We start from the raw sequence: 12,749 nt of genomic DNA, 5'->3' as shown, positions 1-12,749 counted from the left end.
CACATCTGCTGCAGGATGCGTACAATAAGGAAGATGGCTGCATTTCCCACAAACTATTTTACATGTATGTGAGTTGAAAAATTATTATAACAACTCTTTTTAAAAATTAATGTAGGCCTGGGACAGCACCGGTAAATGGAAACAAGAAAGCCAATTTATTGTTTTCTCTATGCGGCAGGACTTGTAACATTTTAATGCTAAGCACAACTAAATGGGGGCTATGAATCGCCTGAGTCTGGTGAATGAAGAGTTTCAGTCATCTAGCCCCACACCCTTGTGATATCCAGCACTAAGTGAGGGTGGCTACCCCAGCGTGTCTTTCTGCATTTGATGCTATGAAATAGATGGAATGTCCTTCTCCAGAGGAGGGGCTAGTTCATAGTAATACGGGAGCTGGGAAGTACAGTATGGAGGCAGCATGTGGAACCAGGACTCACTAGACTCCCTAAAAGAACCTCTAGCTACAAGTCACTATTGTAGGAAGCCAGGAAGCGTGTGCCAGGATTTCCTGAAGGGCTGAAACAGTGAGTGCCTTCTCCTGAGATGCCAACTGCCCCTGCAGGCAGGCAGCAACATCATATAGCGGTCTTTAGGTTTTAAAACATGTCTCAGAGGAGTAGTGGTCAACTCTTCACCATTTCTTTCTTTCAAATAATGGCTACAGCAGCAGCAGCAGCAGCAACAGCAGCATCAACAACCAGAACCCCAACCAAACAAAAGCTATTTTGTTTATTTTCTGGGCAGGGCTCATACCAGCGCATGTGTATAGAGGTCAGAGGATAACTTGCTGGAGTTGATTCTCTTCCTTCATGAGGGTTCTGGGGCTTGAACTCAGATTGTCAGGCTTGGTAGGAAGTGCCTTATCCACTGAACCATCTCACTCACCCAATCTACCACTTCTTAAAGTCTCTCACTCTCTATCTTTGTGTATATGTGTGTGAGACATACATACATACATACACACACACACACACACACACACACACACACGCACGCGCACACACACAGACAGACAGACAGACAGACAGACAGACAGACAGACAGACAGTATAGCCTAGGTCGACCCTGAGGAGCTGGGATTACAGCCTATACCACTAATCCTGGCTCTTGTCTTAATTTTCTTTTGGTTTTGTATGTATGCAGTGACAGCAAGTTCTCTGCTGAGTGGCTGGATCTCTGTTCTCCAAGACTGTCTGAGTATATGCTTCATCAAACATGGCAAACAAACAGAGGTTCTCTCAGTACCTCTGCTGTGCAAATGTCATCATCTATGCAAATACCAGCTCCTAATGCCAGCTCGAGGCAAAGGGTTACTGTTCCTCTCGGAGCTAGAGGCAAGCCTTCAGAGTTGGGCTGTGTGTGCGCATGTGCAGGTGATTGTCATTTGATTGATTGGCTGTTTGGTTGGTTTGGTTTGGTTTCGCAGGGTGAGGTAGAAAAGAACCTCCAGCTTTCATCTGTCCTTCTAGCATGAGCAGTGAGTGACATTGGGCATTCCCCAGTCCTTCGGGGATGTCTGACTGACATGGTGATGCTGCTGACCAGAGTGCCCTCTGGGCATGGACTTCAGTTGTGAATATCCCTCTTTTCACTATTAAGTTTGTTTTTCTCGTCACTGTAAACATTAACCCCACAAACGGGCTGCTCTGGGGCAATGGCTGAAGTTTTGATGATGACAGAGTATGAAGTGGTGTGGACGTTGAAACCAGAACATCGTTTTACTGATGTAGCACGCTGTTTGGCTTTGTCACAATCCAGGCAAACTGATGATAACCAAGACTCAGGTAGGATTTAGCCCTCGTAATCAGCCTGAGTTTCCCTTGTCACTTACAGGACGAGGACGTGCAAGTGAGAGTGGGAGACAACTTCAGTTCATGAGCGATTATCAGCTTCATATCTAGCTAGCACCAAACAAGAGTAAGGGCTGAATGTCACATTCTTACTGTGGTTTGCTCCCTAATCCTAATCCAGTCAAAACATGATCCTTTACGACACCCCTGCCTTCTACATAACACAGATGCCTGACTGTATCTGCAGTAAGCCAGTATGTGCACAATGAATCCAATGCCAATAAATGGAACTAACCCAGGATTCTACCATGACTGTGACAGTGCAAGAAGCTTCATGTCACCTCACTTAAGCCTTCTGCATTCTTTCCCCAGGGGTCAGCAGATTCCTATACAAGCAGGCCATCGGACTCCGATGTCTCTTTGGAAGAGGACCGGGAAGCGATTCGGCAAGAGAGAGAACAGCAAGCAGCTATCCAGCTTGAGAGAGCGAAGGTGACTTTCTTCCTTTTCTTTCATCGAGAGCTGTCATGTGGCTCAACATCTGTGCTCAGCAGTCCCACCTCATGCCCATCTTAGGGTTCCTCATCAAACACTGACCAAAAGCAACCCCATCACTGACAGAAATCAGAGTAGACACTCCAGCAGTACAGGGACCTGGAGGCAGGAACTGAAGTAGAAGCTATGGATAAACTGCTTATTGGGCTAGCTCTCTATGGCTTGCTTAGCCTACTTTCTGATACCACTCAGGGCCACATGCCTAAGGGTGAGACCGCCCACAGTGGACTGAGCACTTCTACATCAATCATTAGCCAGGAAAGTGCTCCACACACTTGCCTACTGACTAGTTTGGTAGGTGCATGTTTGAGGTGGACATTCCCTCTTTTCGAAAGTTAAGTTGATGTACGACTAGCCAGCATGTGTCTCTCTGGAGTACTCATTTTCCAGCCATCCTGCTAAGGCTCCAGATTGCAAGCTTCTCTGTTTTATGTCCCTCACAGAAGTTAGTGGTATCTACAGGGGCCCATTTCCTGTGAACCTTTGCCTTTTTCTCTTCAACTTAGTGCCAGTTATTGGTTCTTTCCCAACCTAGCAGTGTGGCAATATCAAACTACCTCACGAAGTATTGGCAGAGAACCTTCTGAGCAATAGCCTGAGTCCTCTGTTCTTGACCCCTCCCCATCACCGCCCAGCCTTTGTTAAACACCAAGCAGGCACCATGGTGCTGTGGATCACTTCACTGCTTCTTCTGTTCTGTGGTTTCTAGATTTTAGATTCCCACCTCAAGTTCAGTATGCGTTCAGAACGTTATTTTGTCTGCTTGTTTGTTTGAGAAGGGGTCACTACACTGCCCATTCTGGTCTTGAACTTGTGGACTTAATAGCTGGGCTGCAGACGAGAACCATCAGACCTGGTTAAGCCCTTTGAACAGCTCAAACAAGAGCAGCAAAAGTGAGTGACAGAAGCCATCACTAGCCAGTACTGGTTTCAGATCTTCTTCTTCCAGAAGACACAGGATGCAGCAGGAAACCAATTGCACAGTTGAAATTTAGGACCAGGAGAGCTACTAGAACTCTCCCATCCCTCCTGTATCTTTCTATCTTATTTTTCAAAGCCTAGACCCTTTTGGCAAGTTGATTTTTATGCACAACAACAACATAGGAGACAGGGTTTATGGCTAGCCTGTCTGCTTGCTTCCACGGTCAACTTCAGTGGCAGGTTCCTTTCTGAATTTTAGATTCAAGCCCAGAAAAAGTTAATTTCCTTCCTTTTTTGGTTTATGATGAAATGCTTTAGAGATTGAAGCAAGGGAAGAATGATACAAATGACCGAGGGTTGATGTCCACACAATCTGCGTCTGTGCTCTCCGATAGGAGGCCATCTGCAGGGGGCCTGGGAGGGAACCAAGACGTCCTAATTTGGGTCCTACCTCAACTGTTGATATTCCCAGAGCAAATAACTAAACCCATAGCAAAGCTGCCCAGAAGCTTGGAGACCTTGTTGCTAGTTCTTGTTTTGAAAATGGACTTTACCATCTGTTTCATCGCTGTGTGGTCACCTAAACGGTGGTGGCAGGGCCATAGTCTCGACTGGTGGCTGGCTTAGCCCCAACAGGCTGCACCTGCTCAGGAGCACAGTGCCAGCAGGAGTTCAGACTCAAGTTTAGAACCAACTGTTCGAAGCTAGGAAGAAGATACCAGGGGAAGAGCCTGATCCTTAGGTTTAACCCCCATTGGCCCCTCTCCCCCAGCACGACAAGATGTTTATCCACAAAAGATCTCAGGTTTTCAGATCTGAGGCCCTTTCAAAATACTTGGTCTTCTATCACTCAAGTTTATAATGCCCAGTGTTACATTTCCTAGCATGTTTTCCTTGTGTGTGTATACTTGTGTGTGTGTGTGTGTGTGTGTGTGTGTGTGTGTGTACTCACACATTTGCATATTTGTATGCATGTGTTTTCCTAATCACCCTCCACCTTAATATTTGAGAGAGGTCTATTACTGAACCTGGAGTTCACCATTTGTCTGGTCTAGCTTGGGCCAGCAAGTGCCAGAAATCCCCCTGCCACTGCCTCCCCAGAACTGGAATTAAAGATGTATTCCTCCTTTTGTCACAGATAGTGGGACAGTTCCTCATTCTTGTACAGCAGACACTTCAACAACGAATCTGCCTTCCTAGCTCTTCCCTTGCCCCAGTCTACCCGCCCCGGTTCCCACAGTTGGGAGAGTGTCTGGGACAGGTTAAAGTACATAAACAGGTTGTAGGAGTGGAGAGAGAGAGAGCTGACCGCCCCTCCGCTGTGCATCCCTCCCCAGTCCCTTTGGGGCTGGTTCTTTATCGAGGATACTGAGATTACTGCAGAAAGAAAATGGCTAGGCTGAGAGGAGTGAGTCACTCACGGAGTCATCCCTGCAGATCTCTGGATGTGGCCAGCAACTGTAAAACCCAGAGGAGAGCTCTCTCTGGAAAGTGATTTCCTTGTTGCCTGGAACCATCATTCATCCTATGACACGTTTTGATAGGAAAAAAAAAACGCTTCTCTCTCCTCCTCTGTTCCTCCCTCCTCATTCTGCACTTCTGTCTCCAGTCCAAACCTGTAGCTTTTGCGGTGAAAACGAATGTGAGCTACTGTGGTGCCCTGGATGAGGATGTGCCCGTTCCCAGCACAGCCATCTCCTTTGACGCCAAGGACTTTCTTCACATTAAAGAGGTAAATGTAGGACACACTGCGCCTGCCAAGGAGCCAGAGCTGGGAGTCAGCCTGTGCCAAACCCACAAGAGTGACCACCCAAACAGCTGAGTGTGGAGCCTCAGTGAATGCCCTGGACCTCCACATCCTTTCATCTCACTGAGATTTAGAGGCTGAGCTCATCGCCCGCATCGCCTCGTGCTTCCAACAGTACAGCAACACTCAACATTCAGAGTGATAGTATGGATTTTGGATTTTGCACCACACACGTGCTCGCTCTCTCTCTCTCTCTCTCTCTCTCTCTCTCTCTCTCTCTCTCTCTCTCCTATCTCTGTCTCTGTCTCTCATATCTATCTTTCTGTCTCTCTTATCTATCTCTCTGTCTCTCTCTGTCTCTCTATCTCTCTGTCTCTTTCTATGTCTCTCTTATCTATCTCTCTGTCTCTCTCTCTGTCTTTCTCTGTCTCTCTGTCTCTCTGTCTCTCTGTCTCTCTGTCTCTCTGTCTCTCTGTCTCTCTCTCTCTCTCTCTCTCTCTCTCTCTCTCTCTCTCTCTCTGTGTGTGTGTGTTTCTCTCTCTCTCTCTCAACACACACATTGGGAACCAAACCCAAGGTCTAGTGGAGACTAGAGAGCCATGACTCTATGGATCTATGTTAGGGTAGCATGAGTTTGGTAGCAGCAGTATCCAGGAGGGACTTTTTACAGAAGGCTATTGTCATTAAAGACACCAAATGGTGGCTCTGAAATAGTTAAAGCAAAGAAAGGGCAGAGGACTCTGGGAAGCAAACAGCTGGAGGGGTTGAGCAATGTGAAGAGGACTTGGGGCTTCTCATGTGGAAAGGTAGAGCAGTAAGATAATACAACCAAAGCTTGGGTTCTGTGTGCAGGTGAAGGACAGTGTAGTTCTGCTTTGTCATCGTGCTAGGCGTTGGGGGATGCGACATAAGGACCACTGACGGTCCTTATGGGAAAGGCACCCTGAGCCTGAGGGCAGGGTGAATAGCATTCATGATTTCTGTATGTAGAAAAGCAAAAACCTGGACTCACGTCCTGGAGGTTCACAGAAAGAGAAGGTGACCTCGGTAAGGAGGAAGCGTCAGAACTGGACGCAGAGTGACATCAGGGAGGGACAACTGAAAGCACCATGGTATGGCCAGAGAACAGTAGGAAGAAGTAAAACAGAAGAGGCCATGTCTACGATTCGAGAGATAGAGCCTTTCTCTTGGCTGTGCTCAGGTTGAATTCAGGGCCACATGCGAACCAGACAGACACTATTGCTGAGCTGTTAGCCCCAGCCCTAAGGGAACATCTTGCACGAAGGAAAGAAGACTGCTGCGTATCACCAGACAGTGGGCTGCAAAGGAGTTTAGAATAAAGCAGAGATGTGATCAGCCCTGTGTGTGGGCACAGGAGCTGTGGTGGGCAACGGGGAACTGCATAGGGCTGCTTAGAGGGAGAGTGAAGGAGAAGGTGAAAGGAATTTGGGGGTCCCACTCTGCTACGTGTAATAGAAAAAGCAAAGGAGGGGGGAATAAAGGGATGGCAGCCAGCTTATTGAAGTTTCAACAGCCTCTAAATTCAGCTTTTGAAAGAAAGAAGGCAGAGAGGGGACCAGATGTTATTGCAGTGCATGGCCATGAATTTACATTTGAACACGTGTCTGGGACCACAGCCCTCAGCATCTGACTGGTTGAATCTCTCTCATTATTTTCACCAAAAGCAACTAAGCCATATTTATGAGTTGCCATCATTTGTCCTTTCAAAGGTGATGCAAACTTAAAGAGCAAGGGACAGCTTTCCACACATGACACTGACATTCCAACCTTGCCGTATTTTATTGCTTTTTACATTGTACTAGTATTCTAGTTTTTATTAATATTCCTTTTAATTGGGCATATTTATGTGACCATTTGATACCTGTTACATGTAATGGGTCACAGTGAAACAACAGAATAGTTAACACTTTGGGCTCTTTAAAATTAAAATGATAAAGTTTTCTGAGGTAGGGTATGACATTTTAAAACATCTATGAAGCCTGTGCTGGCCAAGTTGGGGTGACTGATCTTTGCATCTGCATAGAGGCACTTTGTGTGTGGCACCTTTGAGCCGCTCTGACAGTACTTTGGGTCTGTGAGCTGTTGTTGTGAGCTGTTGTTGTGAGCTGTTGATCAAGGGATTTTCCTTCAGTCTGACAGCTCCTTTTCCTTTTGTAGTTTCTGAGCTAGTAATTGTAGATGGATCCGAGCCACCAGTTTCAGCTCTTGCAGATCAGAGAAGAAGACATCTTAGAAAGGGAACATGCTAATCACTTTAGGGAAATCAAGATGGAGAAGACTGGAAGAGTTCAAAGGGGCCTTTCCAGAAAGCTGGCTCAGCCTCCGGGACACCAGCAATCCAGATGGGCATGCTCCTGTAGCAGGCTGATTGCTTCCCGTCCAGGCTTCTCTCAAGCACCGTTCTAAGTGCTTTCTCAGCTTAAAGGTCAAGAATAGCCACAACGGGGTCAGTTCCAAAGCCAAACAGAGAGAGCCTTAAGCTTCAGACTCTGCACAGTGCCCTGCTCCCCAGGGGCCAGAGAACTCTCAGTCACTTTGAGTAGGAGGCTCAGTGTTCTTTAGCTGTTTCCTAGAACTACAGGAAACCACTTTGGGAACTAGCATTAGCCATCTTAGGCAGCCCTTTAAGGTCACTGGGGTACCACTTAACAAATTAGTATCCTGGTGGGCTGACTTAATTTCAGGAAATAACTTAAGCCCTAGGAAACTCTGACTCATGGTCTGTGTTATCCCTGCCACAGGAAAATGTAAACTGCAGAACTTTTGCACCAAAGATTTCAAAAGGGAGCACTTGCCTTTCCTTAATTACCAAGTAAACAGGCCTGTTATTTCAGGTGTGTCACCCTGAACTAAAGTCAGGAAACTAAGACCCAGATTGTTCAAAGCTCCCTATCCCATCAGCTCACGCGCCTTCCAACCCAGAGTCATGGTTGGCACGAAGCAGGAGCTCTGAGCTGGAAGAGCTGAGGCCTGCCATGTCACTGTCATTTCAATGTGAGATTGTTACTTAGAATTATTCAAGTTACTCAGAATTCCAGGCAGTGATGACTCAATGAATCTTCCAGGCTTCCATCTCACAATGTCAGTCCTGGAGATATGCAAATTCCACTCTCTTCTGGGCTAAGCAACTCAGACCTACAACTACAGTTGCTATATAGCAAACTACAGTTGGTATATATTCAAACACACACATATGCAGACATGCACACATACACAAACACACATATACAGACATGCACACACACACATATACAGACATACATCACATACACAAACACACACATATCCAGACATGCACACATACACATATGCACACACATACACACTATGCACACACATACATATACATACACACAGAAAAGCATACACACACAAATACACACAGAGACACACACACATATACACACATACACATACAGAGCCACACACATACACAGGCACACATACACACAGATACACACACACACACAAACATGCACACATATGCACATATAAACACATAAACACATATACACTTATACACATACATGCACATGTACATACACAGACACACACACATGTATACATACACCAAGATACACACAGACATAAAATCAAAGATATACACATAAAATCAAAGGAAATGAGTTTCTTATCAACACTGGTAAAGGACACTTTCGTACTCATTCCTAGAGGTTTTCATGATATAATTTTTATCTATTTTCTAGAAATTACCAGTAGAAACATTCCCTTGAGACAGGTGGCTTAGACTAAACTTCTGTCTGCCCTGGGCTCAGTCAATCAATTATTGTCAATATAATTTTGTTGGCATTTAGAGTAGGGCCATGCTGATAGATGGCCACCCCACAGAGTCTTTTTTTTTTTTTCTTTTCTTTTTTTCCGGAGCTGGGGACCGAACCCAGGGCCTTGCCCTAGCTAGGCAAGCGCTCTACCACTGAGCTAAATCCCCAACCCCCCACAGAGTCTTTTGTGGACTTGTACACCATGAAACTTGGAAGAAATCTTGGCATTCCCATTAGGCCCAGGCCATATAGACATTATTTCCAAATTTTATGTACAAACATGTCATTCGTTCAGACTTCGTAACTTCAGACTTTTTCCTCAAATAATGGCTGGACCTTAATTTGAAACCCTGCATTTGAATGAGAGTTGACAGTAAAGTGTTGTGCACATTTCACCCGAAAGCTGTTAATGAGTGACTGCCCATCAGCGTTTTACACCCGACATGTTTTACACCCGGCATCAATACAAATTGTGTCTGGTGGGATCTTTTGCCTTGAGGATTAAGTAGGCCTTCTTGAAAGAACTGAATGGATCTAGAAGTTAGGGCCTGCTTTTGAGAAGAGCTGACAAAAAAATAGTGTGCATGGTCCTAACTGGCCCACTGCCTCTGCCACAAAGCCACTTACCCTGAGACGCAGCCTCTTGAGGCTTTGTGACTATTTCCACAGTAGGACAGCAGATGCGACAAGTTGCTGTACAGAGCGTATTTGTCATTTGCGCCTTTACAAATAAAGCCCCTGACGAACCCTCCTCTCATCTGTGAGATGAAAACACTTCCTACAAAACACGGAAGCATGGTGTTTGTGGTCTCGGTGGCCTGTGTGCACAGTGGGACATGGCACATGGGACGGATAACACTGTATCACTCCGCTTCCTTATGCACACGGGACGGATAACACTGTATCACTCGGCTTCTTTATGCACACGGGACGGATAACACTGTATCACTCGGCTTCCTTGGAGTTAACTACTGCAGTGCGAGGATGACGGAATCACTATTGAGTGCAGCTTTCCTCTCTGCGTTCCAGAAATATAACAATGATTGGTGGATAGGAAGGCTGGTGAAGGAGGGCTGTGAGATCGGCTTCATCCCAAGTCCACTGCGTTTGGAGAACATACGGATTCAACAGGAACAGAAAAGAGGCCGTTTTCATGGCGGGTAACACCCCATCTTCTTCATGAACTACCCTTTTCTCCTTTCTCCCTCCATCCTCCCTCCTTCCTACCCTCCTTCCCTCCCTCCTTCCCTTCGTTCCTCCCTCCTTCCTTCTCTCCCTCCCTCCTTTCTCTCCTTTTCTCCTTTCTCCCTCCTTCCCTCCATCCCTCCCTCCTTCCTTCTCTCCCTCCCTCCTTTTCTCCTTTCTCCCTCCCTCCTTCCCTCCATCCCTCCCTCCTTCCTTCTCTCCCCACTCCTTCCCTTCATCCCTCCTCCCTCTTTTTCCTCCCTCCCTCCCTTCTTCCCTGCTTTTTTTGGTGGGAAAATTGGATAATAGTAAGTTATTATTATTATTATTATTATTATTATTATTATTAAAAACTGGGTGATGCTGTTTATATTTTTGCCTCAACCTCTGTTTTCAGTTGGATTCTTTTTCTTCACTTCAGGAACTTGTGTTCTTTACAATTCTCTTTGCCTGGACCCTAATGAAAACTGGCTTTTAAAGCAAAGAGACACTTACCTGCACACACGCTATTCTTGAAGAGGATGCATAGGTTTCCGGTTGAATTATATACACTGTGCTCTGAACCCTAGCACCCCCAAAACGCACATGGATTCCGCAGTGGAAACTGCTTCCTGTGGGCTCAGTAAACCCATCTCCAGACCCCATTTTCTTCTGTGAGAGTCACACAGGGCCTCATTTCTCAGGGCAGCTCAGGTGGCAGCCAGTCCCTGGAACCCCTTTCTCTACCTGGGGTCCTGTGCCATCTTCTGCTTACCCTGTGCTGTTGGCACTGGAGAGAGGTGACAGACCAGCCTCTAGTGGTCAAAGCAGACAGTAAGCAGGTCTTCAGAGGGCTAATGGCAGGTCCCAGGAGTGTGAGCATAGCTGGAGAGGAGTCCGAGCTGCACTGGGTCTGGGATGCTGTGACACTGCTCTCTGTGAAGTGCTAATTCCATACACGTTAGAACTTTTCAAAAGGCTTCAGGCAGAGCAAATTCTGCTAGCGTTAGTGTCGTTTTGAGACAATCCTGATATATAGTCCTGGCTTGTCTTCATGAGGCAGTTCTGCTTCAGCCTCATGCCCTAGAATCAGAGCTTTGCCTCACCATGTCTTGACAAAGCCATTTTTTGACTCAATCTCTCTTTTCAGTTAGCTTTTTTTTTCAACTAAAAATTTGTGTTATTTAAGGTTCCCTTTGCTTTTATCATGATGAAAAACTTTTTAGAGTAATGGAAGATCAGAGAATGTATCATTAACCCACCTTTCTAATGATTAATTTGTAAAAATGTTTTATTATTAACATCTTGTTCCCTTTGCTCTAGACAGTTCGTCCTCTCTGCTTTTCAGCACACTGGCAACACTTGGCCCTTCCTGGGAGAGTGGCATCTCTCTCCCCCTCCTCCTCCCTCCTCCCCCTCCCCCTCTTTTCCCCCCTCCTCCTAAGACCCCTCTTCCTCCTTTGCTTTGTCTCTTTTAAGCTCCTGGTGGCACCACTCCAGTGATGCCTTCCTTCCCCACCATATTTTAAGTTGTATCCATCCATTCTCCATATTTTCCATCTCTTTCTAACTTAATTATTTTTACTACACTTACTACTCTCAGAGATATTAAGTATTTACCTATTTTTCTTGTGTAGCCTTGATTATCTCCTACTAGAATATGACTCCCCGTTTCTCACCATTGTTAATGTTATTAATACACTCATATACATGTATATATATATATATATATATATATATATATATATGGTTTACTTTGAGGCAAGAGAAACAATTAAGTCCAGGGCTCTTTCACAGAGGTGCATTTGTCACGCTCCTCTCTGTAGGGTATAGATAACTCCTATGTCCATAGATGGGGAAAACTAATACTCAAAGTTATCTCTCAGTGTGTCCCACCAGCCTGCCAGTAAGTGGCAGACCTGTTCATTGCAGGAATATAAATGTAACTGAATTACTATCGATAGACCCATCACTGTAGACAGCAGAACAGGTCATGTAACACTCTCTCCCACACAACACTTTTAAGAAGTTCTTGCTTGTTCTGAATTGCCTGGCCTCTGACCGGCACTTTGATGACTGTTCTCAGGTAAACACAGAGCTCCAAAGACCATCCTTACGGGGGTGGGGGGTATCTTTCTGCTCAGTTTTTGTACAGATAATTGGGAAAGAAAATTGACAAAGTAATTCCAGGTCTCAATTAGTTCTCCACTTTCTCCAAGAAATGAGGTCAGAGAAAGCATTTGAGAAGATTCTTCCCTTCTAACAGGATTTGGTATGTTGTAAATTATTTAGTAGAAGGCCAAAGCCCGCCTTGGATTCTCAGCTTCTGTTTTCAAAGGATCTGAGGAATGAGTCTTAAGTTCCTTTCTGTGTTCTAGGAAATCGAGTGGAAACTCTTCCTCCAGTCTGGGAGAAATGGTGTCAGGAACATTTCGAGCAACTCCCACAACAACAGGTGAGGGGTCTTTCTACTCTCTGTAAACACTTTTACTGCTTTGGAAATAAAGGCTTGATTTAAAGATTTAAAGATTTAACGCTTCTTTTATGTAAAATTGCCTTGCTCAGTTGAATGCTATTTGATTTGGAGAGTACCGATGGTATAAGAAGTCAGGTCATCGGTATAATTTAAAAAATCTCATTCACCCTTAGCCAGTAACTCTCCCCGTATAAGCCAATCTCAACCTCACCCTTCTACCCAAGCACTCAAGATACTTTAAGATTGTGAGGTCAACAGAGATAAAAGTTCCGGAACCCTCACAGCAATGTACA

General features: G+C 45.4%; 1 protein-coding gene across 6 annotated transcripts in view; it reads left to right on the top strand.

Moving 5' to 3' along the window:
* The window catches only part of Cacnb4 (calcium voltage-gated channel auxiliary subunit beta 4), a 262,372-nt gene that overhangs the window by 210,572 nt on the left and 39,051 nt on the right, over positions 1–12,749 (top strand). For 4 of the 6 annotated variants that reach the window (NM_001399143.1, XM_017592000.3, NM_001105733.2 and 1 more), the window contains 4 exon segments: positions 2,163–2,282; positions 4,876–4,998; positions 9,846–9,976; positions 12,359–12,435. In NM_001399143.1, the coding sequence (NP_001386072.1) occupies positions 2,163–2,282; positions 4,876–4,998; positions 9,846–9,976; positions 12,359–12,435 (451 nt within the window). 6 annotated transcript variants of the gene reach the window in all.

The sequence above is a fragment of the Rattus norvegicus genome, chromosome 3, assembly GCF_036323735.1.
Source record: "Rattus norvegicus strain BN/NHsdMcwi chromosome 3, GRCr8, whole genome shotgun sequence".
Classification (NCBI taxonomy): Eukaryota; Metazoa; Chordata; class Mammalia; order Rodentia; family Muridae; genus Rattus; species Rattus norvegicus.
This window is presented reverse-complemented; position numbering and strand designations above follow the sequence as displayed.